The sequence below is a fragment of the Hirundo rustica genome, chromosome 15, assembly GCF_015227805.2.
Source record: "Hirundo rustica isolate bHirRus1 chromosome 15, bHirRus1.pri.v3, whole genome shotgun sequence".
NCBI classification, from domain to species: domain Eukaryota; kingdom Metazoa; phylum Chordata; class Aves; order Passeriformes; family Hirundinidae; genus Hirundo; species Hirundo rustica.
This window is the reverse complement of record NC_053464.1, coordinates 12,595,859-12,623,270: the sequence shown is the minus strand read 5'-3', so window position 1 is coordinate 12,623,270 and position 27,412 is coordinate 12,595,859. Positions and strand designations below refer to the sequence as shown.

The 27,412-nt window shown below is 41.0% G+C and overlaps 1 protein-coding gene across 5 annotated transcripts in view; it reads right to left on the bottom strand.

The window, feature by feature from the left end:
- Positions 1 to 27,412, bottom strand: part of SDK1 (sidekick cell adhesion molecule 1) — a 384,927-nt gene that overhangs the window by 199,950 nt on the left and 157,565 nt on the right. For 3 of the 5 annotated variants that reach the window (XM_040078744.2, XM_040078745.2, XM_040078747.2), the window contains exon 5: positions 4,541 to 4,674. In XM_040078744.2, the coding sequence (XP_039934678.1) occupies positions 4,541 to 4,674 (134 nt within the window). Of the gene's footprint in view, positions 1 to 4,540; positions 4,675 to 17,731; positions 17,891 to 27,412 lie in introns of those variants that run through there. The other 2 variants (XM_040078748.2, XM_040078749.2) reach the window with 2 other exon arrangements.

Sequence of the window (27,412 nt, the reverse complement as noted above, 5' to 3'; positions counted from 1 at the left end):
AAATCATTCACTGAGGCCCACATTTTTCAGAAAATGCTTCAACTGGACTCAGAAAAAGGCAAGCAGACTGTTAAAAGTTTCCAGGACTAGGCCGGTGGTGCTCAAGTAAAGCACCGCGCTGAAGCCAATATTGGAAACGCCTCACCAGGGCTTTGCCAACTTCTTCCCAAATGACCCCAGAGCCTGGCCATAATGTCACATCATAAAATGAATTTTACACACTAAAATCTCTCACAGTTTCATTAAGAAGTCCTAAGTGCTCCTGCTCCCCCTTTACCCTCAAAAAATCTTCATGCAAAAGTGGCACAGCCATCAGCAAAGTACCAGGTACTAATTGTTGTTTGTTTGGGTGTTTCTGGGGGTTTTTGGTTTGTGGGGTTTTTTTACTTTTAGAGATTTTGGGTTTTGAGGTTTTGTTTGTTTGCTTGGATTTTGTTTGTTTGTTTTTTAAGTTCCATACTAAGACCAGAGGGGTTGTGATGCAGATTCAGAGATATTTAGCTGTTACACTGAGAATGGCCTTCAAGGAAGTGACGGTTTTACAAGGCCTTACTTGAATAAACACTTCAATCTTTAGGTGCCCTGCCAACACTCATAAGATCAAAGAATGTCACTTTATTCCCTGGCAAGTCACAATCCTTAGGAACAGACCTGACCATCTGTGCTGCAGGCTATGTCTGGCTGTGGGAGAATGGGCATATGGAAGAAAGAGCCTAAAGAATTAAGGATCCATTTACGATACCGTCATCAAACCCTATTGCTCAATAGATGGAAACAGGAATAAAACATTTAGGATTTTCCATGTGTTGTCATTGAAGAGCAGTATTTACATCCCAAAACCTTGTACCAGCCCAGAGCCAGATTAATTCTCACACCACTCCAATAAAGTTAGGAAGTTCCAGCAGTGGAGTTAATACTGAAACTCTCCCGAGCAGCAATAGTGAATTCTCAACAAGGAGTAAGTGAGTAATTTTAAGTTAAAACCCAAAGTGAGTGTTTGTTACTATTTCCACTGCCAAACTCTTGACTTTCAGACTTTCCAAGCCAAAATTTTGTGTTATTTACATGAAAGCTTTGACATATGGTTAAAAAGAGAGGGGGGAAAAAAAAAAAAGTGGTAAGATTTTCATTAGTGTACTACACAGTTCAACTCATTTTAAGACATTTTAAATTTAGGACTAATTTCTGACACCTCACACTAATTTCAGATGTGACGTTATTCCCAATATGCTGCCTGTTGGACATAATTTTTATTTCCCCAGAGCCTGTCACCTCAGAGATGATCTAATCCTCCTGAAATCAGTAGAAATGAGTCCACTTGAAAGAAACATCCATAGTTTTCAAGCAGAGCTGGGTGGACCTTGCCCTGTGTCACATTCAGACACATGGCTTTAGGGCAGACATGTGGAACATGGGTGCTCAGCCAAGCTGGAGACTCAGCTGTGAAGGAAAAACACTGCTCAATATTTGGATCTTCTCACAGAGTGGCCAGATCTACTGGGAAATAAATCTTTAGTGCCTTTGCACTAGGGCTGTGTAAGGACTGAGCAATGAGGCGTGCACCTGGAACACCCAAATGTCCCAAAAAATGGATCTGTCATTTTCTGTGTGTGCCCAGCCTCAGAGCACGGAGAAAAGCAAACCCAAGCACAGTCAAAACAGCCCTGACGAGCCTGCAGGCTTTCTCGGGGAGCTGTTTCCCAACTTCCCCGCATGTTTGCAATCAGGGGCGATGGGTGGGTGTGAGACTTCGCAGTGTTGGACTCAGTGAGCTGCAGTTTAGACTGACAAGAAACAAAATGTCTTTACTATTAATACTCAGAGCCTCACTGGAGAATTCAATGTGATTGGGGCTTTTAGACTGTTTTTGAGACATGCTCAACATCCTCTAATCTTTTTACACCACATGTATCAAATACAGTTATTAATTGAAGGACAGTTCAGTGTGTTTTCCAGGCCATGCTCAAGCTCCATTTACCTTCAGCCACAATTCAACAGAGACTTTAATCTGCAGTATAAGGCCCTGTAACTCATCCTCTGCTCAGCTCAGAGCCAGACCTTTCTCCTGCTGTCATTCTTGTACTCTGGAGCAGAACAGGAGAGATTACAGCTTTCTCAGCTGTTAGAATGATTCTGCAAATATGCTTTTCTTCCAGGCTGAAGCAAATCTGACACCAGTCTCCTTCAAGGAATAACGAGCTGTGCATATCCAACACTGTTCTCAGAGAATGACTGCCCTGGGAATTATCTATAGGTTTTTTTTTCCTCCTCCCCTCAATAACTGTGGCAGTGTGCACGCTGAGTCATGCAGCAAGGTTGTATTCAATAATTAATATATAATCTAGTTGCACAGAGATTGGCTATTCCGCTTTACTTGGGGTTTATTGGATTTTGATTAAAATGTTTTTAAATTTTATACATGTCCTAATGGAAAGTTACAAGTGTCACCACTCCTAACATCCCATAAGATTCAGATAGTGTCAAGTCAATGTGGTATCTTCGTCATCTATGTTACCTTTAACAATCTGTATCCAGCCTCTTGCTTGAATCCTTTATTACTCTTCCAAAATATGTCATTTTTTTCTGCAGCCATTTTCTGTGTATTGCTACCGGACTGTTTTTTTGCCTGATTATTTTCTCTTACCAGACTAAAAATGTTTATTCATTTCTGTGTAATGCATCACACAAGTTTCCTCCCCAGATCAAAGTTCAGAACAACCACATTAATCCAATTTACTTTACAGACTCCAATGCCTTACAGCAAGTGCCTTCTTCAACACTTGCACACACAGCCTTAATAACCCTGGATATCAAGGTGGCAATTTGAAAACCTCATTGGCTGACATTAATTCCAAAAGCAAATTCATTTCTAGTTTTCCATCTTGTCTCATCCTTCATTTTCTTTTATCCATTTTATCTTTCCTATTTGCCACATTCCAGGCAGATTTTGCATTCATGGTATCAGGTCTGTGAGCATTTTGGAGTGTTTTCTTTTCCATATGCCCATATTACCTTCTGCTTTGCAGAGCACTTGTTATGCATGCATGATCACAGACTATTTCTAGCATTAATTAAGACATGAAATTAAAGTGGGAAGTATGCTATTGGTCACATAATACAAACAGCACAAATTTGCTTTAAAAATCAAATTACTAAAGTGTTAGCAAACCTCTTCATACTGTCAGAAATAATAATGTTTACAATCTACATGCCACAGAACACCCAGAATTCACAAGTGGATTTGGAATATTATTTCCACTTCAGAAAGATACACATGAAACCCCTAAACAGTTCATTTAGTTTAGATATTTGTCTGGAAGAGAACAGAGGTTTGTGTCTCCTGGATGTCAAACCACCCAGCTGCTGCCCCCAGTGATCCCAGCCCACTGCCAGGGCTCCCCCGTGTTTGTCTAAGAACAGCTTTCCTTGAAAGCCAGTTAGGAATTTTAGCAGAAAAATGACATTTTCTTAGAAAATGAGTGTTTCACAGGACCACAATGTTTCAGACGAACTTCTGACAAACACCAGCACAGTTCCAAAAGCAGTTTCCCAGATTTCCTGCCCAGACTCCCAAGATTTGGTATCGTAAGGAAATGAGTGAATAGGGATTGTTCAAAATCTAATGGCACCCAGAATCAGGAGGTCTGGAACATCTCCTCATGCCATCGATCTAGAGCTGAGTCCTGCATCTTCCAGAAGCCCAGATTATACTACTGGCTGCCACTGTCATCAGTGATTTACTCCATCACCTCTTCCCTGTCCCTACAAGCAAAACGAGGACCCTCCCCATTCCCACAGCACAAACACGCTCCCTGCTTCCCACTGCTACATAAATAATGCCTTTATCAAGTGCCTCATACAAGGATTCAAGCCATTTCACACGTTTAGAATATTAATTTTTCATGCAAACAGGTTTACTGGATGTTTTACAAGAGATTGCACGTGCACATTTCTGCTGAATGCGCACCTTGGCAGACTCAGTGCGCAGCCATCTCCCTGACCCCAGTGCTCTGCTGCAAAACCCACCCATGGAATATCTCTGGAGCGGTGCTGTTAACACAGCCTGTGTAATGTAAAATAATAAGTAATAACAATGAAATGCATGTTCCCTGGGACTCTGATAACTCCAGGTAAAAATAATGCCATAAACTGGGAGTAGATTCATAAATAAATTTGCACTCAGAAGGATGACTTGTTTACTTAGGCACAATGGAAAACAACACATTATAAACACCTGCATTAAAAAGAAATTATAACCACACCTTCACAATAAACAGTGAGGGATATCATCATGTACCTGCCTTGCACAAAGCGAACCACCAGGCAAAGGGCTTTGAGGGTGATTTGTGGAGGGCATCTCCTCTCTTAGGTCCCTCTTTTGCACAAGGACTTTGCTGTGCTCCAAACCAAAGCAGGAAACACCGACCTCCTTTAAAGGTCCCACCCTTTGTTAGTGAGGCTCCTTTAATCTGGGCAGCCTTTGTGAGCCCTGTCTGCAGCCTCAGTGTGCCAGCACGTTCCCCACAGTTTGGATACTCACGTGCCACGCTGAGATGAATGAAGGGACTGGTCTTGTTCTCGCCGTTCTTCTCGTTGACTGCCTGGACGTAGTAACCTCCTGCATCCGCCACTGACACCCCCAGGATCACCAGCTGGTTCTCCAGAGTGATGGCTCTGTTTAGGGAAGGGAAAGATCACACTGAAACCAGGAGAATGTTATCCACACAACACCTCAGACCTGACAGCCTAATATGATATTCACTGGTCATATAAATGAAGATGTTGTGGAATAAACTTAGCCCCACTTCAAATACAGGAAATAAAGATCTTAGATGCCTCCAGACCTTTTCTCTGTTTAGATCGTGTAAGGTGATCATGGTGACATGCAGAAAAAGCTTCAGCATGTGAAACAGGGGCAGTTTAAATGCAATAAGGAGTTATGCAAGGAACAGCAAATGACACCAGTGACCGCCAGGCTGCAAACTGGTGGGGTGATGACAGTCCTGGAAATTATCAGGATGCTGCAAAGCCAGATTTATTGAAAACCTTCTCAACAAGTGAAAGGCAGCCTGTTAAAGAGTGACACTCAAGGAATAACACACAGTTCACTGAAATAAGGGAGCAAAAATTAAAGGCAGCAGAACCTCCAAAGGTAAACTTCCTGCATTTACGGCCTCACCGGCCATCACCTCATCACAAACAAGACCCTGGGCTGTGACAGAGATGATCTGTGTGTGGATAGGGAGGGGTTTCCTTTCATCCAAAGCAGGTAGGACAGCACGACCCTGTAGGAAACTGGTGTGGGCCTGAAGGAGTCAATAAATGTCATTGTCTAACACAAGTGTGCTCTTAGAGCTGCTGCATAATAAAGGTTTCTGTGAAGTCCCTCACAGGCAGAATTACACACTTGGCTACTTTACTTTTCACATGGGTTAGATGCCCTTTGACTATAAAAGGTAGTGGAGTAACCTAGAGAAAACCTGTAAATATTCAGGGGTTTGAGGAACAGGACATAGGAAGCTCAAAAACCAGAAAGATAAAAGAAAACTTAGAGTTCCAGGAAAAGCCTGTGGAGCAAAAAGCTCCTCTACTGCAGCCTGGGACAGGCACAGACTTGGAAATCAAAGTGTAAGCCTGGGAGGAAGAAACTACCTTCACTTCTAATACTTGATGAGAAACCACACTGAGCTCAGCTGTGCTATTGGATATATCACTGAGCGTGAGGGTGAAACAGCTTATAAAATTATTATACTGGAAGAAAAGAGTTCACACATCAGTAGGCTCAAAAAGAATCAGCATCGAGTCAAAGCATTTGTGCACTAATCAGTCAATAATAAACACCCCTGCATTCCATTCTCCTGTTTTGCCATCGGGTGGTTACCCTGAGTAATAAACAGCTATTTTGCTCTGAAAAAAACATTTAAATGAAGAGTGGAAATCACACATTCCTAGTGCAGCAAGCTGTTTTTTATACTTAGGGAAGGCATAAGAAATTACAGTGAGAACATGGCAGCATTCAAAACCAGGCATTTCATTCATAACACTTCAGCTTCCTGATGGGGATGCAAAGAAACCTGAACTTCTGTAAAGCCATCACAGAATCAGAGAAATTCAGGCTGGAAAAGATCTTTCAGATCATGGAGTTCAGCACTGCCAAGGCCACCACTGAACCTTGTCCCCAGGTGCCACATCCTCACGGCTTTTAAATCCCTCCAGGGATGGAGACTCCATCACTGCCCTGGGCAGCTTTTGCCAGTGCTTGAGAACCCTCTTGGTGAAGGAAATTGTTCCCCATATCCAATCTAAACCTTCCCTTTAGTGCAACTTTAGGCTGTTTCTTCTTGTCCTGTCAGGGAGTTGCAGAACAAGAAGGTCTTGCCCGAGCCTCCTTTTCTCCAGGCTGAGCCCCTCCAACTGCTGCTGAGAATTCTGCTCCAGACAATAGTAATACTAATAATAATAAAAAAAACCCAAACCCCCCAAACAAACAAAAACAAATAACAAAACAAACAAACCCACAAAAACAAACAAAAAAACCACCACTGCTGAAAAATGAAGCTAAATGTTCAGCTCTGAAATCAGTCATCACACATCACCTAAAGATCCCGTTTACAACATCTTCCTTGGCATTTTTTATTGGAAAAACTACTAAAAAAAAAAAAAATCACTTTTTTTATTCAATGAGTGCACTAGCTTAATTGATTTAGAAAATTAATCAAAGCAACTGTGATAGATTTACAGAGTAGGGATATAAAATACAATTAATAAGACATTTGATAGAGCAAATAAAGATAAAATTCCAGTGCAGTGCTAATAATTGAATATTATGAGACAATTACATTTGCACTCATTTCTACTTTAATTCTAAAGAAAGCAGCATTAGAAAGATTCTTTGAAAATGCTGAAATATATTTCAGGCAGCTTTTATTCCAGGTAAAATTGCACCCACAATTTTAAGGATGATCCTTGAATACTGCTGAGAGGGACACAGTTACTATCTGCATTAAATTGGCTGAAAATGTTGACACTTAAACCATTAAGCTCATTATATAATAATAACCAAGAGCAAAGGAAATGAAAATGTATTTATGAAGGAAATTATTGAAAATGAAGTGGGGCTTTTTCATTTTGATATACAAATTTTTACTGGAGTTTGAGCAAAATGTATCATTTGTGAGTGAAAAGTAAGTAAATTTTAGAAAATAATCTACATAAATATAAAAGTTTGGTATTAATTTGTATTAAAAAAAATAGTTAGAAGATAACACAACTCCTGAAGGCAGCTCTTAGGGGTCATCAATTACACAGTCAAAGTTAAATTAAAACTCCCCAAATGAGTTATTGATATCTTAATAGTTCTGTGAGAAATGGAATGTCCTGAGTTCATTAAGTGAAGGCAGGTATGGAGCCAGCCACGAGCCCTCCCAGGCTGCCGAGCCTGGGACTTTCATTTAGACCACGCAAGAGCCCCGTGCAGCAGGAAAATCAATTAGTCACATTTTAAGGACTCATTAATTCCAACTTTTCTAAACCATCTGAAGCTCCAGACCCCAGCCTTTACCAAGGCTGCAGCCACTTCCTGCACAGAGCACCTGAAAATTGGCTTAACGTGTTTTCTTGGGCTTATTGTTTGTTTTCATTGTCTGAGATAACTTTTAAATTCTGACAGCATCACTTCGATGTTCCAAGGAAAATCTGATTCCCGCATGCTCAGTTTAGCAGCACATTTGATGAAGATGACTGCAGCAGATGAAGTGGACCTGTCAGTAATTCATACCCAGCGCAGAATTCATGAAAAAATATAAATATTGCTTTTTTAAAGCAGTATTGAATTTAACTCAATCTTACATTTTCAAGACAGGAGCAACCAGCAGGCAAACTAAACAGGCTGATCCTCTGGGATTTCTTAAGCATAGGAAAGGAGCATTTTGAAACACACTTTTTAATAGAGGAATTTTAAGGATTTCTCTGGAGCCCAGCAGAGCCTGTGGGGAGAAGAGTGGACAGGGCTGGCAGTGGGAGGAAGGTGGTTTTAACAGTGGATCCAAGGCTATCATCTCCAAAAACATCTCAGTGGCACCTTCACCACAAAAGGAGCTGGAGACTGAACCAGACTGATCTTGAAGCAGAGGCAAGGGGGAGCCTTTGAAATGAGAAGTTGTGTTTAGGGGATGATGTTTAATCAAAAGTCACAGATTGAGGGGATGGAAAAGGCAGCAGTGATGGACACAAATCATTGAACAGCCCATTATTCCTAACACCAGAACACAGAACAGCCTTCTGAGGTTTCCTCACTCCCACTCACTCCAGCCAGAACGGACAACTTGGATACCTGAAGTAAAGCATCCCTGCCCCTGGCACAGGAAATTGATCATCTTTATGGGTCCTTCCAACCCAAAACTTTCTATGACTCCATGCACTCTGGAATTTTTAATTGCACCTTTTCAACTCGTCCAAATACTATAAACTCTGCCGCAAATAATCTCTAAGCTTGATCTAAAGCTTATGGGAATTCTTTTGTTAAAATCAATGGGACATGAATCAGACTTTTACAAGTAAAGATAATTTTTCAAAGGGGATGCCATTCCCATGGCCTTTTAGAGAAAGGTTTTGGAGTTAATGCTGCAAATGAACCCTTCGGTTATCTCAAATAGGTGGATTTAGATTAATAATGTTTTTATGTGAAAATACCCAAATCTACTCTACAAGTGGATAATTCCCCAAAGTTAGATATTTGTTATGTTATTTGTCTACCAGATTACACCAAAAGTAGATAATACTGGGTTATGAAAACATAAAATGAAAATCAGAGTAACCTGATTAGGCTCTCTCTCTGAAGGCACCATCTGCTCCTGAGCCAGTGTGCAATATTTTAGTACAAAGGCCTTCATAAAGCCTCTTTTCCAATATTACCTCCAGCTAACACGATTATCAATCCCTCTACACCAGATATTTTTTACTCTCTTCCCCTTCCAAAAAAACTTTTGTCCCCACTACACAGCAAGGCACAACCTCTCCACGCCCCAGACACCACAGAATAACAGCGATGCTGACAGAAAAGGGACAGATTATGGAGTAATAACAAAATAATTACTGCAAGACTTCCCCCACGGGTTTCCCCTCTTGGAAAAGCAGGGATGTGCTGCAGTTGCACACACAGCTGTTCCAGGGGATCCCTGTGCATGCACAGCTTAACCCAGGCAGCTCTTCACCACCCTCATGGCTCCCGGTGCTGAGGGGCAATTTTTCATCAAAATTATTTCAATACATCTCTCTCACAAACAGCCCGTGTTTCTCAGGACTCAATCACAGGAATAAAAATATTTGTGTTTGTGCTACAGAGCAGCATCTCCACAGGGACAGAGCACCAAGAGCTGTGACTGCATGGCAGTTTCATGGGACATTATTCAGGTTCCAGGTACATTGTTACTGCAAATCAACCATCTATTAATGAAAAATTTATACTTACACAGGTACTGAATATTAAGTGAAGCTGCAAAGAATTTAGAATCAGGGCAATTCATATATTGCTTCTCTAGCTATGTCAGGGCACAACACGTGTTTCTGGGAAGTGGCTGGGATTTCTAGCCACAGAAACATCTCAAGGTTACACAAGAATAACCAAGACAGTCCTAATGGCCAGGCAGAGGGCAAACACTACCATGAAATAAAGGACAACCAGCTCTCGGTGGGTTTAGCAGAGGTATTGCCAGGAGGAATCGAGATAAACAGCAGAATTTCCACGTTTTCTAATTGCCTTCCCTATTCTCTGGTTTTGGGGGCTTGCAGGGTGTTGGTTTAACAAGGCTGTAGGCACTACTCTCTGTGCTTCCTCACAAACACATCACACTGAATCTGCTCTGGGTAAAGCCTGGAAAGGCAGCAGACAGAAAACTGCACTTGACAAATCATCAGTGATCCACGACCTGACTGGAAAGTGAGAGCAGGTACAAACCCACAGGGTCCGTCTTAATATTTTTGTTGCTGTTTGTTGACTGAATATAGATTTCACTCACTAAATCTGCTGATAAAGTCCCAAAGACTCTGAAAGACAGAATCTGAATCACAAATGCAGGAGATCTGCTCGTGCCTCTACTGGCTGAGACACTTGCAGCTCAGTGAACAAGCTCAAGCCCTTGTATTTGAGAAAGAATAAGTGACTGAGCAACAGACAAACCTCACAAGGGGGTGTGCAAACAGCAGTATCACTGGGAAATCAAAGAAATAACCCTGTTCCTCACGGCCTCCACTCAGCCCTGGCTGTTAGATTTAAATGTGTGGGTAAGTCAAGAAGAATTCAAACAGCACCAGAACACAGTCACAACCATCCACTCCTCTCCTCTCCCACCCCGCTGATCCAAAGAATCATCCAGAGACTGTGACGTGCAAGAGAACACTCAAAACAAACAAAAAACCCCCTCTCAACTCATCACAAGCGTCTTCATATATGTACTGTTACAAAAAAGTATCTCAGATTTAAGCAGAATCACCAAATATTGAGTCTTGTTATAAAAATCTTAGCACCTCACCCTCAGAAAGCTTATTTTTGGTCTTTGGAGATAGAAGCTCCCAGAAAAGATGCTCAGATGAATTATCCCAAATGTATATTTTTAAATCATGCCCATATCAAGCAATTACTTGCCTAGAGACTTAAAACCCCACAAAACAAAACCCAAGATAATCACTATATAATTGATCATGAGAGAGATGTTCACAGGGAGAGACAATGCTGCCAATCCAGAGGCAAGGAATTACAGCAATGAATTGAGGAATAATTCTTAAGTGCACTATTTAAGTTAAAACAGGGCTTTTTTCCTCCCCAGGTTTTCAGCAGCTTCAATTCTTACTTAATGCAGCTTAATTATTATCACACAAGTTTTCTCCTTTTTTTTAATTATTATTACATTTAAGCAGCATGAGTTAGTGCAGCTGATATAAGAACTTGAATGTGCTTCAATCCCAGCCCCTGGGTGTTATCTTGCTGAACCACACCGAGATGTGGCTGGATGTGCTACGCCAGCAACAGCACTTCTCAGGCTAATAGAAAAAAAATAAAACAGACTTTCAAGACAAAATATACATCTCAGTCAGTAACAGAAAGCAAAGACTCAGAATAAAATAAGTCAATTTTCTCCAGCCCCCTCTTATAAAACTCTTACAGCATTCAAGATATTTGTAAGCAGGGTGTCTATTTTTCTTCCCTCTCCAGTTTATGGTATAATCAACACTTTCAACTCCACTTGTGCCATCACCAGCTGTTGCCATGGACAATGCAGGCAACCACAGGCAGGAAGAATAGTGGATTTTTTTTTTTTAATACAAATGGGTTATTTAAACAAAACATTGCAGTTAAAAAAGTACCATAGGTTGTTGATTTACACAGCTGGCTGACTTCGCTGACAGCAAGCACAAAGACTATTTGTAATCATTTGGGATTTTATAGTTCAATTTTCAGAGACAGACATGAATATTTCTTCACTTTATGCTAGTTCTCCTGAATTGATTATTTAAGGTGCTGCGGATTTTTTTTCAAACACTGATTTGTTCCCCTTTCCTTCACTGTGGAAGGCAAACTTGTGTTATTAAATTATATCTTCATTTCTGATAAAACATGTCAGCATAATGGTATGTGCTCTAGTGCTTTGTGGGGAAGAGTGGAAGGGTTTCCTGTTGAATATTGTATATTCATACCATTACTTCACTGAGACACATTTGTTTTTATTCTGAGTACATAAGCCGCGGCTGTGAACTGCACTAACTATAAAACAAATTAGCAGCAGCACAGCCCTGTCACAGGGCAATGCCCTGAAGGGATAATTGATCATGCAACAATGACAAAGGAAACTTCAACCTCTTAACAGCATATTTAACACATATATTTAGATGTGCCACAACTGTGCCTACTTAAATGCTCCCAGCTTTCCTTTATTAATGTTCCTGAATCTGCCCCAGCACCATCTCTGCCGTTTTAATTCCTGATTTCACACATACCTCATTCAGAACCATCTCCATTTTCACATAGGTGTAGCTGAGAATAAGATTTGGCACAGCAAGGTTTGAGAACACCTGGTCTCAGAGACTCAGAAATCTATATCACAGCAACTGAAATAGCCACACCGTTTGGAAATGAAATATCAAATCTTGGGCTAGTCAATGTATTTGCTCAGTTTTCTCAGATGAAAAACTCCTTCAGCAGCAAAATATATGCACATATATATTTAGGTGTATGTTTATGCATGTATGTGAGTATATTTAAAACTGATTTCCAGAGTACACAGACCAGGGCCAGCAATCTTCTGTCTGGAACCAGCAAACCTCATGGCAGCTGATTTTCATCACTGAAGATGAAATCCACAGGTGAAAGACCTCAAGAGGCCACTACCTGCAGTGGCTATTTCTTATTGTACAAACCAAAGGCTTTGGTTTCCTTTTAGTGCCAGAAAAACACATCTCCAGCTTAAAACCAGCAAAATAAATACCCAGGTGCACCACACTTGCTCTGCAAGCAAGAGGAACGGCACCAACCTGGCCACTCAGCTCCTTCAGGTGATAATGAACACTCCAAAGGGTAAGAAAAACTGTACAAGACATAACTTGTAGGAGGAAATCTTGTACCCCAGGACCAACAGTCCTGTACCCCCTTAGCTTTCAGATCTATTACCCTTCCTTTTAATGGCACCAAATCTTTAAACAAAGAGAAAGGATATAGTAAAAAGTGGCCACTGCCCCAAGCATCAACCTCTGCTGCTGCCAGAGAGCAGCAGCACTACAGCAATTTATTTAGACAAGTTTTACTATGAAAGATAATTAAAGATTTAGAGGCTCGGATCGATACAACAGCAAACAGTATCTATGTACAGCACTGCAGTTTGCCAAGACCAGCATTTGTGTTACTGCTGCAGATCCATCATACAGGGCTATTACAGTGTCTCAGGTTTGCTGTCTACATCAAAATAGGGATTTTGTGGGGTCGTTTCTACTCACACGCCATTAGGACACACACTACTGCTGTGCAGCAGAAATGGAGCTCAGGCCCTGGAGCCAGGTAAATCTAGGCTGGGTTATGAAACCTTGGGTGAGTTATTCAACCTTTCAGTCTCTATGTTTTTCCAAGAGAGAAAAAGCATAGCACATGAATATGTTTCTTTTTGGGCAGAAAAAAATTTATCTAGAGGCTTAAATAGTTAATACCTCTGGCACTCAAAAGATGTAGAAGATTATGCGTGCGCTAAATCTTAATGCTCTTGACTTCCCCTAGCTTTTCAGTTTGACTGTCAGGCATTTGAGTACGACTTCAGGCAAAGCACTGATGTTCAACTCCTGAGCTCAACACACCGGGCAGGGGAGCACTGCTTTCCAAACACCAGAATTCCATGGAATTGCACAACTTCCCTCAGCAGAATCCCCCCATACTGGGTACAGAGTCTCTCATTAAACACACAGACTCCACAAAATCCTGGTTATTACTGATAATCCTGATTACTATCAGCAGTAGAAACTTCAAGTCAGTCAATCACAGATTTACCTTATTTAATGTCCATACTTGAAAACATTTCCAAGCACCTCAAGCTAGCGACAATAAAGCATAAAAACCACTGCTTAAAGAGAAAAAATAAGCAGAAATTTAAAAGGAAGCAGCAACTCCTCATTTCTACCACAAATAGGCCATGCAGAGACACAAAGTCAAAGCCAGGTTGGAGTCATTCAACAAAATGATGAACAAACAGATGAGGCCACACTGTAAACTCTGGAATGAAAAGTAAACTGTGTTAACATCAGAGCAGCATTTTCTGTTGTGGTTTCTGCCTAAACATGATTTCCTGTCAGAAGTGTGTGAAACAGCACAGTCAACTACTGGAAAATATTGTTCTATCAATAGCACTTTATCTTTTAAGTTCGGGGTACGTTACTAGTTTAAAAACACAAATGGGTAATTTCTCAGAAATAAAAGGAGGAATACTTCTTTCCAATTAATGATCCAAACACATGCAAAGCTGTTGTGTAGTACAGCTATGGATTTTTAAAAGGAAAGCAAAATTATGAGAAGCTTCATGTAAGAAACTGAGAAAATAAAAATAACTACAACTGCACCTAAATGTTTGATGGTCCCAGTCCCAGGCAGAGTAGCACTAACTACAGTAGGATCTGTGAAACCTCAGCATAAACATCAGAATCTTTTAAAATAAAGTGTCCCAGAATAGAGGCTTTGGGTATTCTGAAGTAAAGCTCTTTTCTGGGATCCGTTTGTAGGTCCTGCTTGAAACCCTGTTGCAGCCCTTGTCTCCCCCTCATCAAGAACACTTCAGTGGCCAACTCTAGTGTAAATGACACACTATTAAAGGACTGTACAGATTTTTATGCTTTCAACGTGGATGGTGTTGCCAAATCTGGGCACACAAGTACTCTCTCAACTCTACCGATTTTTTAATTACTTGAAATCAAGACACAGGTGTTTTTGTATGACTTACTGCATATTTGACTTCTGAGTCTAATGACACAAATTTCCTTGCCCTAGAGCAATGAAATACATTCAGAACTTCTGGCTGTAAAGCTTAAGGAAGTCAGAAGGCCAAAGCTCCTGCAGTAAATCTGGCCAATCCTCTGCCAGAATGACAGCAACTTCTACTTTAGAAATAGTCCCAGAGGTAAAATAAAAAGTGAAGAACCTCAACTCCTTCCCAATACTGTAGCTTTAAGCACTGCACTTTCCCTCTAACGAAGGGCAACCCTGCCTTGTTTGCATCTGCTGCATGACCCATAAACACTGTGCCCAGTGAGCAGGCCAAGGAAACCCTGAAGTATCAGGGGACAGAGTCTGGTTTCTTTGATTTTATGGCTATGAGAGGCTTTGCAGAGCATTTTTATTCTCAGGGCTGAAGAAATGCTGGGCTGAGTTCTGTGGCAGAACAACTCACAAACCCTTGGGAAGAGGCGTGTGATGCCAGCCCAGCTCATTCGGGGGCTGGGAGCTGAGTGCTCCACACCCTGCCGGTGCAAATAATTCTGCATAAGAGTTGGACCAGAACAGAAATCCCCCGATGCCCCCAAAGTCTCTGCTGCAATCTGTCTCCGTGTATTTATCTCCGTGCTTGCAGACATTCCTGCTGCAGAGGTTTTAGGGATTTGCTCCTGCAACGCAGCAAAATGCTGCTCCCTGCGATTCCCCTCATCTGGAGGAGAGCTCCTATTACCCAGTTAATGGCCAGTAGACACAACAGTTCCATCACCTTCAGTTACTGACTCTTTTTATCCACTTTGCCCTGTAATGAGGATCTCTGCTTGCTCACATTTACACAGCGGCAGCATCAGCTCTCCCCTAATCCTGCCACACATAAAAATGGAAAGATAGATGCAGGAAAACATTAAAATGCCCTTATCACTTGGCTGCAGGGGTATAAACTTAAAATAGGAGGTTGTTTTTCTGTTGGAAACAAACAAATAAATACATTTACTTAATTTTCTTCTTAAATAATCCTTATGAGCATTGGAAGGAGCCTTTGATTATTACTGTAAAGATAAACACTGGAACATTCCATTCTATCTTACCCAGGTTAGATAGAAACAAATCCAATTCCTTCCTGTACATGTTTTTCCCAGGTGCATTAACACGCTCTTTACATTCAAGAACCAACTTTTATTACAAGCTGAGTGTGTAGGGAACAGGGAGATAGGGAAAGAAAACAGAATGAACAGAATGCTAATGAGAAAGAAAAATACAGCCCCAACAGCCAATTCCTTTAATTAGACAGACATCTACATTTTTAACTTCCAAATTTTTAATCCTGTTGTTACTGAACTTGAAAGATGGAAAACAGAAACAGTGCTCAAATAAACCCTGCAGGCTACCTTGCTAAAGGAAATGGGAAAATTAACCTCTTATCTCCTAAGATGAAAATATGGGACAAAAAAAAGGAAAATTAGTATTTTGTGAGAGCCAGATCCACAAGGCCGGTAACAACAATACACAAGCCTCAGAATGAGGTCTTGAAAGCAGAGGTAACAAACAAGAGATAAGGAACAGGTCATGCAGGATGGGGAGATAAACATCCTGTTTTCTCCCATATATTCTGTATCAAATAATTAAGAGAAAAAAAAATATATATTTGGTTATATTGCAGCCCTTAGTCATGCAAAACAATCAGAAAAAAAAAAATGACCATATGCATCAAGTCCTGCTAAATTAATAATAATAAAGAAACAGAAAGACAGCCTCTTGCAGGTTTGAAGTACTTAAGTCTCATTTCTTGATAAAGATCTTCATGTAAAGGGAACAAACAAATCCACAGATTTGCCTTGTTTCCAGGCAGTAAAAGCACATTGTTCAAGTGGTTAATATTCAAACCAGAAAAGAAGTCAAACAGGTACCCAGGGGTTGTAACTTCAAGCTGAAATTCAGAATTACATTCCACAGACATGCAGGCTCACAGCTCCTCAATCCACACAAGCCTACATTTCAGCTCCACACGCTCTGCAAAGTCAGAGAGACTGCAGGGAAAAAGGGAGCCATGGCACAGCTCGTGTCTAATTGAGTGCTTGTGTATGAGAATGAGCAGGAGAGAGGGCACACATCCCACAAAAACACACAGACACATCTCGGGAGAGGTGTCAGAGCTGCCTCTTGATTGATCCCTCTGTCAACTCAAGCACTGAAGTTCCTCCTTCAGCTCATTCAGCAGCGCAGGTTTTTGATGTAGATACTTTAAATTCTGTTCCCCAGTGCCGCAAATGAGCCAGTAGTGTCTACACAAGGGTAGGGTTTGTTACGCCAGAATGGAGCTTTAAGACCTAACAATATTGCTCTACAGATAATTCCAGCCCGCAAGGTTTAGATGACTTCACCCAAAAGGTCACAAATGGAACGTGTTCCTTTTCCTCCCTCCCTCTTTACTCTTCAGTGCAGGGTGGCAGCTGAAAAGGAGTACTTGAGAAGAGAACACGAGTCACCTCTCAAGAGCAGAGGCAGCACCAACACCACTGCACTGCTTTCCCTCCTAAGGCAGCAGAAGGTGTCTCACTTTAAAGCATCTCCTCACTCCAACAGCACCGGGGAGAGAAAGGGAAAAACTCTTCACCAAACTCCAACACTTTCATAGGGAAATTTTTTTCCTACATTTCTATTGTCACTCAGGAGCTGCGTCTCTGACGCCCCAAGGATTTATCAAAATACTACTTGTTGGTAATCTCTATAGCAAGAGCAACTTTAATATAAAGCATTTTCCTAGATAACACAATTTTCCTCTTCCCACAGAAAGCAGCTGGAGGTTTATTAGAGTTACTGAGCCTCCTGAAATGCTGTTCTTCCAGCCATCACCCTTTCCTGCTGCTCACGTTTCCAGCCTGGGACACAGCAGTGACTGTGCATGCCCAGCTCAGGCTGTTCCACATCCCAGCCCTGGGACAGATTGCCAGTGCACCCACTTCTGGGAGCCAACACCAGAATGTAAAGCATGATGTTAGGATGACCTGTGAAGATGGAGGAGGAACCCTAAAACTCTGTATTTCCATGCTGTATCTCTTTAAACCATATTTCCTCCACTTAATGTACATTTAAAATAGGTCCTTCGGACTTCATTCAACCGGGAGCTTCTTTTAAAAAAAGGAAGGTCAATAAAAATTTGCTGAAACACAACATATTCTTCAATAATTCCACAGTCTCATTATTTTCTGCAACCATATAACTTAGTACCAACAAATACAAAACTGCGCTTGTTTCTTGTTCAACTGGAATTACCTGATAGGGGAACATGGTGCAGAGTAAAAACCCAGCAGCTGCTCCACTGCCCTGGGCTGCAGCCACACAGCCACAGCCTGCACAGCCAGGCAGCACCTGACCCTCAGGAGACAAACCCTGAGCAGCAGAATTAATGCCTTTTCTCTCACAAGTGGCATCTCACACCCTTAGATCTTCACCCATCACCAAAATAAAATTAAATCAAGCAGGACCTTTACCTTTAAGACTGACCTCACAGCCACACGTCTCTCTGTTGCTGCCTTTGGCCACAAAACAGCCTAAAGAAGCAGAACCTCTGGCTGCAATCCTGTCTCCAGCAGACACCCCAAACCTTTGGAGCCCGGGGCTCCTGACCTCCCCTGGCTGAGCAAGTGGAAGCACCTGTAGCTTGTCTGGAGGTAAGAGGAGCTGATGAGCTGAGCTCAGCTCAGCTGAGCCCTTTCCTGCAGGGAGGGACCTCTTTGGGGCCTCCTCTAAGCCAGCACCTGATTCCCACAAAGATTTTGGGAACTTCTGTAGCTGACCTCTGCTGGGTGGGGTTAATTTTCTTCCACAGATTGTAAGAGGTTTTGCAGGAAGGAACCAGAAGCAGGTGTGGGCAAACAGAACAATCAATACCACACAAGCTTCAGGTGCTTTAGGAGGAACCTTTGTAAAGAGCCCAATCATTTCTCCATTTCTGTAATGAATCCTGTGGATAATGATATTTTCGTCACAAATTCCAGTGCTCCCAGCACCTCAGAGCAGAAAGAACCAGAACCAAAAATCCACACTTACATGACTTTTTTTGTGCTTGGGTGCAGGTTCAAACTTCTGATTCCAGGGTATAAATTCTGTGTACATATATTGAATATACCTCTATATATTCCACATCTCTAGAAACGATATACAGAAGTAGAGAGAGACACTGAAACATGCTACAGATTATATTTTTAGACTATATCTACAGATACTCTATATTCTACCGGATGTATCTATAGATATTCAATCTATAATAGGAAATCTGTAACATATTCTCTATCGGCAGGCGACTTTCTGTTGGAAGGCCTGTGTTGCAGAGTCTAAGCCATTCTTAATTAAAAAAGACACCACTCAAATTACATTTCACTCTAGTCCTTCATTTGTGTCTTCACAGTGCCTGCATTTCATTCTTCAGCCAGTTGCTTCAAGAACTCCAGGGAGAAAAAGTAATGTGTCGCTGTGAGGATACGCCTATGCTCCTATTTAAGCTTTAAAGTTGGCTTCCAACAGTCAAATAAATAGCAGGAAAGTGGAAGGTTAAAAACTTTGCTTTTCATCTCTGCCAAAACAGTAAAAGAAAAATGAGATTGCTGAATAGCTGACTGACTGCAGAAGCAACACAGCAGTGATCTGCCTATAAGCTGCAAAGGGCAAACCCAAGGCATCTGCTTAAAAGCTTATGCCAACTGTGGGATAAAAAGTAAGGAAGCCGCAATAAAACATAATTATTACAGGAGCTATAATTATGGCATTATTCTTTGGTATATTCAATGTTGTGCACATTAAACCCTGTACACTGTGAATATTTAATGATTATATGCTTACTCAGAGCCCTTTCATGTCCTTAAAATACAGGTATTTTTCATGTATTAAGAAAAAATTACACATAATTTTTTTCCTAAGGGTCTGCTGTTGAAAGAGATGGACAACATTCTGCGAGTCTTCGGCAAATTTAAATCTCAAAGCTTTGGAACCTGTGTGCTTACAGCCACTGCACGCCAATTTTCAGTAGTTTTTGGAACAATACTCCACCGTCTTGACCTCAAGAAAACAAAATTTTTGACCACCTGCGAGTGGTCAACTGCAGCTGCTCTGTCTTGTCATCTGTAAGAAGTTCCCATCAAAAGTAGCAGCAGGTCTCTGAGGAGTCCGAAAAGCTTTGGATACATGCAAACATTCTTCATAGTAACGAGCCAGAGATGTATTTCTGTACTCAGGAGCAGCAGGAAGGAAGATTCACCAAGCGCCAACAGAGCAGAAAGCACAGGAGTTTCTACTAAACTGCCTCTCTATAAACCATGCACCCAGGAACTGTGAAAAGAATTCAGGTTTCAGTCTGTAATGCAGTAAATAGGGCCAGACATACAGTTTTCAGTATTTTAAAAGGATATAAGGGAAAACCCCAGATTTTTCTGGCATGCGTTGAGGCTTTAGTACAGTAAATATTGGCAATGGATTTATGGCATTTTGCACGTTCCGCCTCTACCTGAATGGAGAGCACAACTTGATGTGTCTGGGCTTTTATACTGAAAAAGACTGACTTTTAAAACAGCTTATTGATTTTTTGGGTGTCAGCATTCTGGGCTGTTGTAAGGCTGCCAATGGCTTTGCTCAAAATTTGACTTTTTCCAAACAGCCACCTTTTAATCACTGCAAATGAAAGCAGAAGAAACAGCTCCCAGAAATGCTGCTTGGCTCATCCTATCAGGATGGGAATCTTGCAAATCACCCAGCACTGAACTGCTGCTGCTAACTCTTCTCAAAGTACAATTTCCCCGTCTTCCATCCCTTTGCTGGTAACTTCTGGCAGACCAGACCTTCTTACAACTCACAACGCAGTATCGAAAGCCCTGCTGGAATTAAGATGTGTGACATCTGCTGCTCCACTCGTATCAACACAGGGGGGGTCCAGCACAACCCATTTCTGACACATAAAAATATGTAATTGTTGTTAAATGACCTTTTTTGTTGTTGTTTAGGAGATTACAATTAGTTCATTTGGTTGCTTATTGCAACATTTTTCCAGGAATGAGAGGTGAACTGACTGACATTTAATTTCCATATTTCTTTTTTTCCCCTTCCTAAAAACAGGCATGACATTTCTTGGTGTTTTGCATCCCAGGCTCACATCCTGCCTTCATTCCCCAGGATAACTGCCAACCATTCCAAAATCATTCCGGGGGTTCTCCAGGTAACCTAGATGAAGATCACCTGTCCGATTGATTAAGAAATATTTAAGCTATGACATCAAGTGCGAGGGATGGTTATATATGTAATAAAGATGAAATATTGCTTGTTTTCAAAAGCACCGTGATGTTCTCATGTTTTTTATTATTACTTATTTCCAATTTATTACCTCAGCAACACCGCCTGCTCTATCACTCCAGCTAGCCAGAGAGCACTTCTGATCCCCGGGATATGGTTTGTGGCCTTGAAAGGATATTGAGTTAAAAAGAAAATTAATGTGAACTAAATTAAGCCCCTCAATGCATGCCTCACTTTTTAAAACTGAAGCTAAATCACAGGAGCACAGGCTCCCAGGTTGGAAGGGGACCTCAAGGGCGATGATGTTTGATAATTCTTCCCAAGCCTCCATGGCAATCCAGCCCTGAGCATTTGCTGCTTGCTCTGTGCTGCAGCTGCTCCCAGTTCTCCATCTGGAGGACTCCAGCCATCCAACACAAGTCCCAAGGTAAATCTCAGGCTCTGGGAGCTCCGGAGGAAGTGATTCAGATGCTTGCTAGAGCAGCTGATAAAAATAGGAGATTTTCTCATCCCATGCTTCATAACACTCCAGGTCAGGACAGAGGGAAAGGAGGAGAACCAAGGAGAGGTTTCTGTGTTTCCTGGGAGACCCAGCAGATCAGAACACACCAAGCCCCATGTCTGGAAGCCAGACTTTATCTTTCCCTGCTCTACAAAATGATGAATGGAGAGATAAGTGAACGAGGAGAGATACGAAGAGAACTTTTGCTTGTTTTCAGTGGTTATGGTACAACACACCAGAATCCATGTAGGAATGTGCTCCTTAGCGTCACCTGGGGTCCCTTCACCATCAATTTCTTGTTCTCAAACTACAAAACTCCAGCTGATGTCTGCCTTTAGAGTCACACAAACCATTAAAACATTGACAAATGTAGTTCTGGGCCGAAAAGAACAGCAGCAGAGAAGCAATACAGCCCCCTAGAACACCTGGGTGTCACACACTGAATATTTATGCAAATTCCATGCTCTGGTCATCCTTCTTAACTACTTAAAGTAACTCAATGCACATAAAGAGGCCATTTACACAATTCTTCAAGCAAGTTCCAAGTGCTGTGGGGGCCAGGAATGGGAATTCTTTTGTGTTAAGAAAAGGATGTTGAACACAATCTTATTTGCAAAGTCTCTCCATTTCCCAGTCAGCTCTGGTGTCTGGAGTCATAGAAGTGGCATTTTTGTTTTGTTTTTGCAAAGCAATGAATGCTTTAACATTTTCCACCAGTAGTATTTGTAGTATCGAAGGCTGGCCTGTTCCATGACCTTCTACCACTTGATATTTAAAGGCTTGTAGATAATTGTGGAATATTTTGCATATTACTTGGTGCTGTAGGTACTGTTCATAAATATGTATTACCTGGCACAGTGTGTGTACCAATCATAAAAGTTTAATGGATTTAAGAATTACCTTAAGAAGAACAAAAATTTTACTGGATATTTGTGCATTTATGAGCACATACACCCTACCCTTGTAAGTATGTTTGCAAATGAAAAAGGAAATGGAATGGAAAAGGGATTTTTCTAATCACACCTTTGACAAAATAATGGCATCATTATCTTTCCTACATTAGGTAACTGTAGAATATTTCACTTTCAATGATTTATCTTCACTGTTTGTTTCTGTAAAATCTTTCTCGTACCTGAGCAAATTGCAAAATGTAATTTCAGAACTCTAACAAATCTGCTAATTCGGGAAGGTAGTGCTCTAAAAATATCTCTGTTATCAGGGGTTTCCAGGAAGTAGATGTAAAATGGGAGAACTAATTCTTACATTATGCAGTGTACTGATATGAAATCCATTTGATTATAAATACTGGAAAACTATTTTTTTTTTTTTTTTGACCAAGCCATAAATTTGATTTGTCCCCTTCTCTCTCAATTTTTAAACTAACAGCTCCAACTTGTTGCTCTCTCCCAGCCTCTTTTTTGCCTCCAATGGAAAAGATCCATAGGCACCTCCAATATCCCGTTTGCTGTCCTGCAGCACCAGCACCACTGCGAACTTCAAAGCAGCAGGACAGACCAAATTGGGATCCTTGCTTTTCAAAAGCACTGGCTCTACGAGATAAGACAATCTTCATTAGCTGCTCTCTTTATGGAGACGATAAATCAATTAAGGGATTCCGACTCCAACAAAGGGCTGGAATGTGAATGTACACCCGAGATAACTCAGTTTAAAAATGTGTAAAACTTCCAGTGCTCTAGATACTGCTGAGATTGGAGCTGGGTCTGTGAGAGCTCTGCCTTTCCTGCTCTCATGGCAGTTTGGTTTTACTGAGCAGCACTGGGGCATGGCTGTAACACAGGCTGCTCACTTTGCCCTTCTGGAGCCTTCCAAAATGAAGGATTTGCTTGAGTATTGGTTATTTTTTAAATTTCCATGAAACAGTTCACAGATTAGAAAAATTCAAGTGATGGATGGTAAACACTGCATTCCACAGAAAGCATCTTGTGTGATAAGACCATCCTTAGTTTCCATAAGTGGAAGGATTCCAATTCCCTTTCTGGTGTTTGCAATTGAGCTGCTGAGAAGATACTGCTCAAAGATCCTTACCGTGGGAAATAAATTTGAATAGTTCATTTTCTGAATGGCCTTGAATAAGTAGCTTTCTTATGCATTCATTCTTTAAAATTACTCGGTTTAATACAGTCAGTGCCACTGTTTTATTGTTCCCCTTTTAAATTTATTTTTAGCACCAACATCCAAACAAAGCATTACGACTCTAAACCCCCATGGGCTGGTTTGACTTGGAAGTAAAAAAATGCAGCGTTAGCAGGGGCAAATGGGGAGATATTTTTAAGTCACACACATAAATTAGGCAGAGGGAAAGCAGGTTGCATTAGATAAGTTTAAATTTAGATCTGGTACTGCAGTCCTCAGCAGTGTTTTGCAGTACATCCTAGCCTGAATAAACACAACAGTAGGGTGGAGTTATTAGAAATCTCCAGGTAAATTAGCAGCTCCATCCACAGCTGATAATGTGCAATACTGCCCAAGATATTCTGCTTCATGGAAGCAAAGTCCCATCTAGACAAAATTACACTTTTGCAAACTCTTTCTCAAAAAAGCCCCCTAGAACTGATTAAAAATACTGATTTCAGTTAAGGCCAAAGCACTCTTGCATGTCTCCTGAAACAATTCCTTCACCAATGCATAAAGGGGCCATCATTGGGAATTTTACATGGCAAAGGAATTGGTCTATAAAATATTACAGGGAAAACTTACCTAAGTGTGATATAAAAAATATTGAAAACTTATTTTGGAATGATAATAGAAGTGGAGAAATTCTCTTATTTTTTCTCTTAAGGAAAAGTGTTTGCTTCCTGAATTATGAATCTGAATTGTGACAGAGTCACAATTACTCTTGAAATCAATGTGATTTGTGTTTTGGGATATTTTTGCCACCTTTTATGCATGTAAGCTGACAGCAATATGGATATGTATGCAGTCTATATATGATGGTATAAATTAATCTAATCCCTTGACAAAAAAAAAGAAATAAAAATGGAATACTGGAACGGAGACTTAACTAATGAGGATTTAAAAAGGACTTTAAAATTGAGAAACTACAAATTAGAAATCCTGTGGAAGACGACCTACAAAGGAAAAGTCCTAAATGTGTAAGGACAGAGGCAAAGCCCACCCGTACCCACATGCAGCCACTGAGATCCAGTTATTAAAGGTGCTGAGAGAAATTCAATTTCCAGGCTGGAAGCAGAAATATCAGGCATGAGAGGGAGATTTCTACAGAGACTGGACTAACTGCTCTGGCTCACAGATATTGATCAGAGCATGCAGATGAAAGGCAAACACAGAGCTGGGCTCACAGACAAGCCAAAATATTATTGCTGTCACAAAATCAAGACCTGTCCCTTTCCCCCTTTTTAGTTAGGCGCCTCAGGAAGCGTGCAGTGGACAGCTCCTCCTAATTTCACCAACAACTGCGAGTAAATTCCCTCTTCAGTTTAAATGCACGATTAGGCTGGTTGCTGAATCAGCTCACTCTGCCTCTGGAACTGCTCAGACTGCTACAAATTTAGGAACTACTTCTTAGAGATGCAGAGTTAGTCAGAATAAATCCTCTATCACAGTTCCCTCAGTTGCTAAGCCTTTTAGCTTTTGCTTTTAAATGGGCACGAGCAATGAATTGCATAAGTCAAGCTTCCCGTGCTCTTCTAACGTTTATTTTCTTTCAGTTACAGTTGTTTGGAAAGCAAGTGTGGCACAGCAATCTTGCCAGGAAGCCCCAAAAGCCCATCTGGATTGTGAGAAGCAGATATTGGTGCTTGACTCCAGAGTTAGCTGTCAGACTCACCTTACCCAGGGAATACAGATAATAATGTAATATAGTGTATTATAGTATATATAGTGTGTGGTATTTTTATATATATATATATATATATATATATATATATATATATATATATATATATATGATTTATATGGCATCTTTACTCTAGAGGGCAGGACTGGGAAATTAGGGATAGAGGCATCATTTCCTCCATGTCCCACCCTGTTCCATATGGAAAGAACTGAACATGTTCTGGCTTTCCTGGCATTCATAATCTAATACATATATATAATTACAGAAGTATCAGGAACTTTCTGGTTACTGCAGACAATTAATGCCCGAATACACAATGTATCTGCCACAAACAGCCTCCCTCAGCAGATTCAGGGCCGGGGCCATTTCATTAATCAGTGTTTGCCCGAGGCACAGCACATGAACGTCTCTAAATTGCTGCCAGCATTCCTCGATCATCCTTTGGCTTCAGAATGAGAATTTCTCCAGAGCCACCGCCCCACTCAGCGCAGCCATTCCCACCCTGGGAGATGGGCAGGACACAAAGCCCTGGCAGATGCTGGTAGGGATGTAAATTAGATCTCCAAGTTGAGGTGCAAGAAGAGATCGTGGCTTGTTACAGAGAGTACGTGGTGAAGGAGATATGGCAAAAGAGTCCAAACCTCCTTGGAAACTGTCATTCCTTTAAGAATTTGACAAGAATTCTGAAAATGCTGTCAGGTAATTAAAGACAGATGCTACAATTCCTGACTTTAAACTAAGTCAAGACCATTTAACACTTTACACGATCAGAATATTAAACAAATATGATCAGAGAGGATTGTATCACACATGAGAAATAAGGGGTTATGTTCTGCATCCTTACTGAAGCTCTATTAAAATCAAAAACCTTGTCCAGCCTAGGAAGGAATATTCAAAGGTTTCAGACCTTTTGGTTTCAAAGTGTCTGCTTATCAAAGGTACAGTTCTGTGCACAGCTGCATAAACTTCAGGTATTCCAAGCACATCTTAGACTCAGAGATCTTCTCATTTTTAATTTTAATTCAAAAAAACATTGATTTTTCTTCTTAAACACATCCCCACACTCCACAGACCCAGAATACTCAGACACAAGACAGCAGTGGCTGAAGTCTCCCAGCACTCACAGCCAGATCCTGGGGAACCTCAAGTGGGGAACCTCTGCTTCCTGTTAAAATCACCCCTGATAGTTCGATATCATAATCTTCAATAAGTTATATGGCCATTTAATCAAAATTCCATTTCAGAAAGTAGATCAGCTTCTCAAGACCTAAGTTCTTTAAAATAAAAAAGGTGATGTTTAAATAAACAATCCAGTATGAGTGGAAGGCTGAGATGCCTTGAGGAAGAATATCAGAAATCCTAATGGTCACTGCACAATTACCAAGTCCAACTAATAAAACAAATCCACAAATAATTAGGTTAAAAAGAAAAAACCCAAACCCCAAACAACAACAACGACAACAAAAAACCATAAAAGAGGGAAAAACTTATAGATGTTTAAGGCAAAACATTTTTTCTTTACGCATCAGACCACTGTGAGATGACTTTTGACACAGCTCTGTCTACTTAAAAAGCCCCTTTCATACTTAACCTGCAAAACAGCTCTCACCGATGAGTTATGCCGTTGGAATGTGGGATTTTGATGTGAGATAAAAAGTCACCCAATTTGGGAACATGTTTGGGAAAATAACATGAGCAGCACTGAAAAGCAGCTCACTTTGAAAGCTACTACAGTAAGGCAGCTTCATACGGGAAAAAAAAATATGTGCTTTTATTTATTTTTACACATCACCTCCCACAAGTGTTAAGACTGTTCACCTTCTGGCAGAGACTAAAAGCTCTTGCTGAGTTCACAGACATCAAAGACTTACTGGATTCCACCACATGGCTCAGCTCTTGCACAGAATTATTTTATAATAGGGGAGGAATGCTACCAAGAAGCGACCATAATTTATGAATCTGAGAGATCTACTGAGGTGTTTTCAAATTTTCGAGTACTGTATAATATAATTCTAGAATATAAATAACAATAACAGCTTTTAGAGGTTAGCCTGAATTAGAAACTTTCAGTACACTGGATTGGTGTTATCAATCACCACACACCACCTTCGCTACCTACAAAAGGAGTTGATGTCATCCCCACTTTTTGCCTCTCGGGATCGTTTGTGACCCTGGGGACAACAGCACAGACAACAGACTTGGCTCCAGCATTCACCCACACCGGAGCAGGGATTTATGACAGGTTCTTTTTACAGAGCTCCAGCCCAAGATGGACAACTAGGCAACCTCAACATCTGCCCTTTTTCTATTTAAAGTCTATTTCACCGATGGGTGTCAAACTGCCCTGCGAGACAGA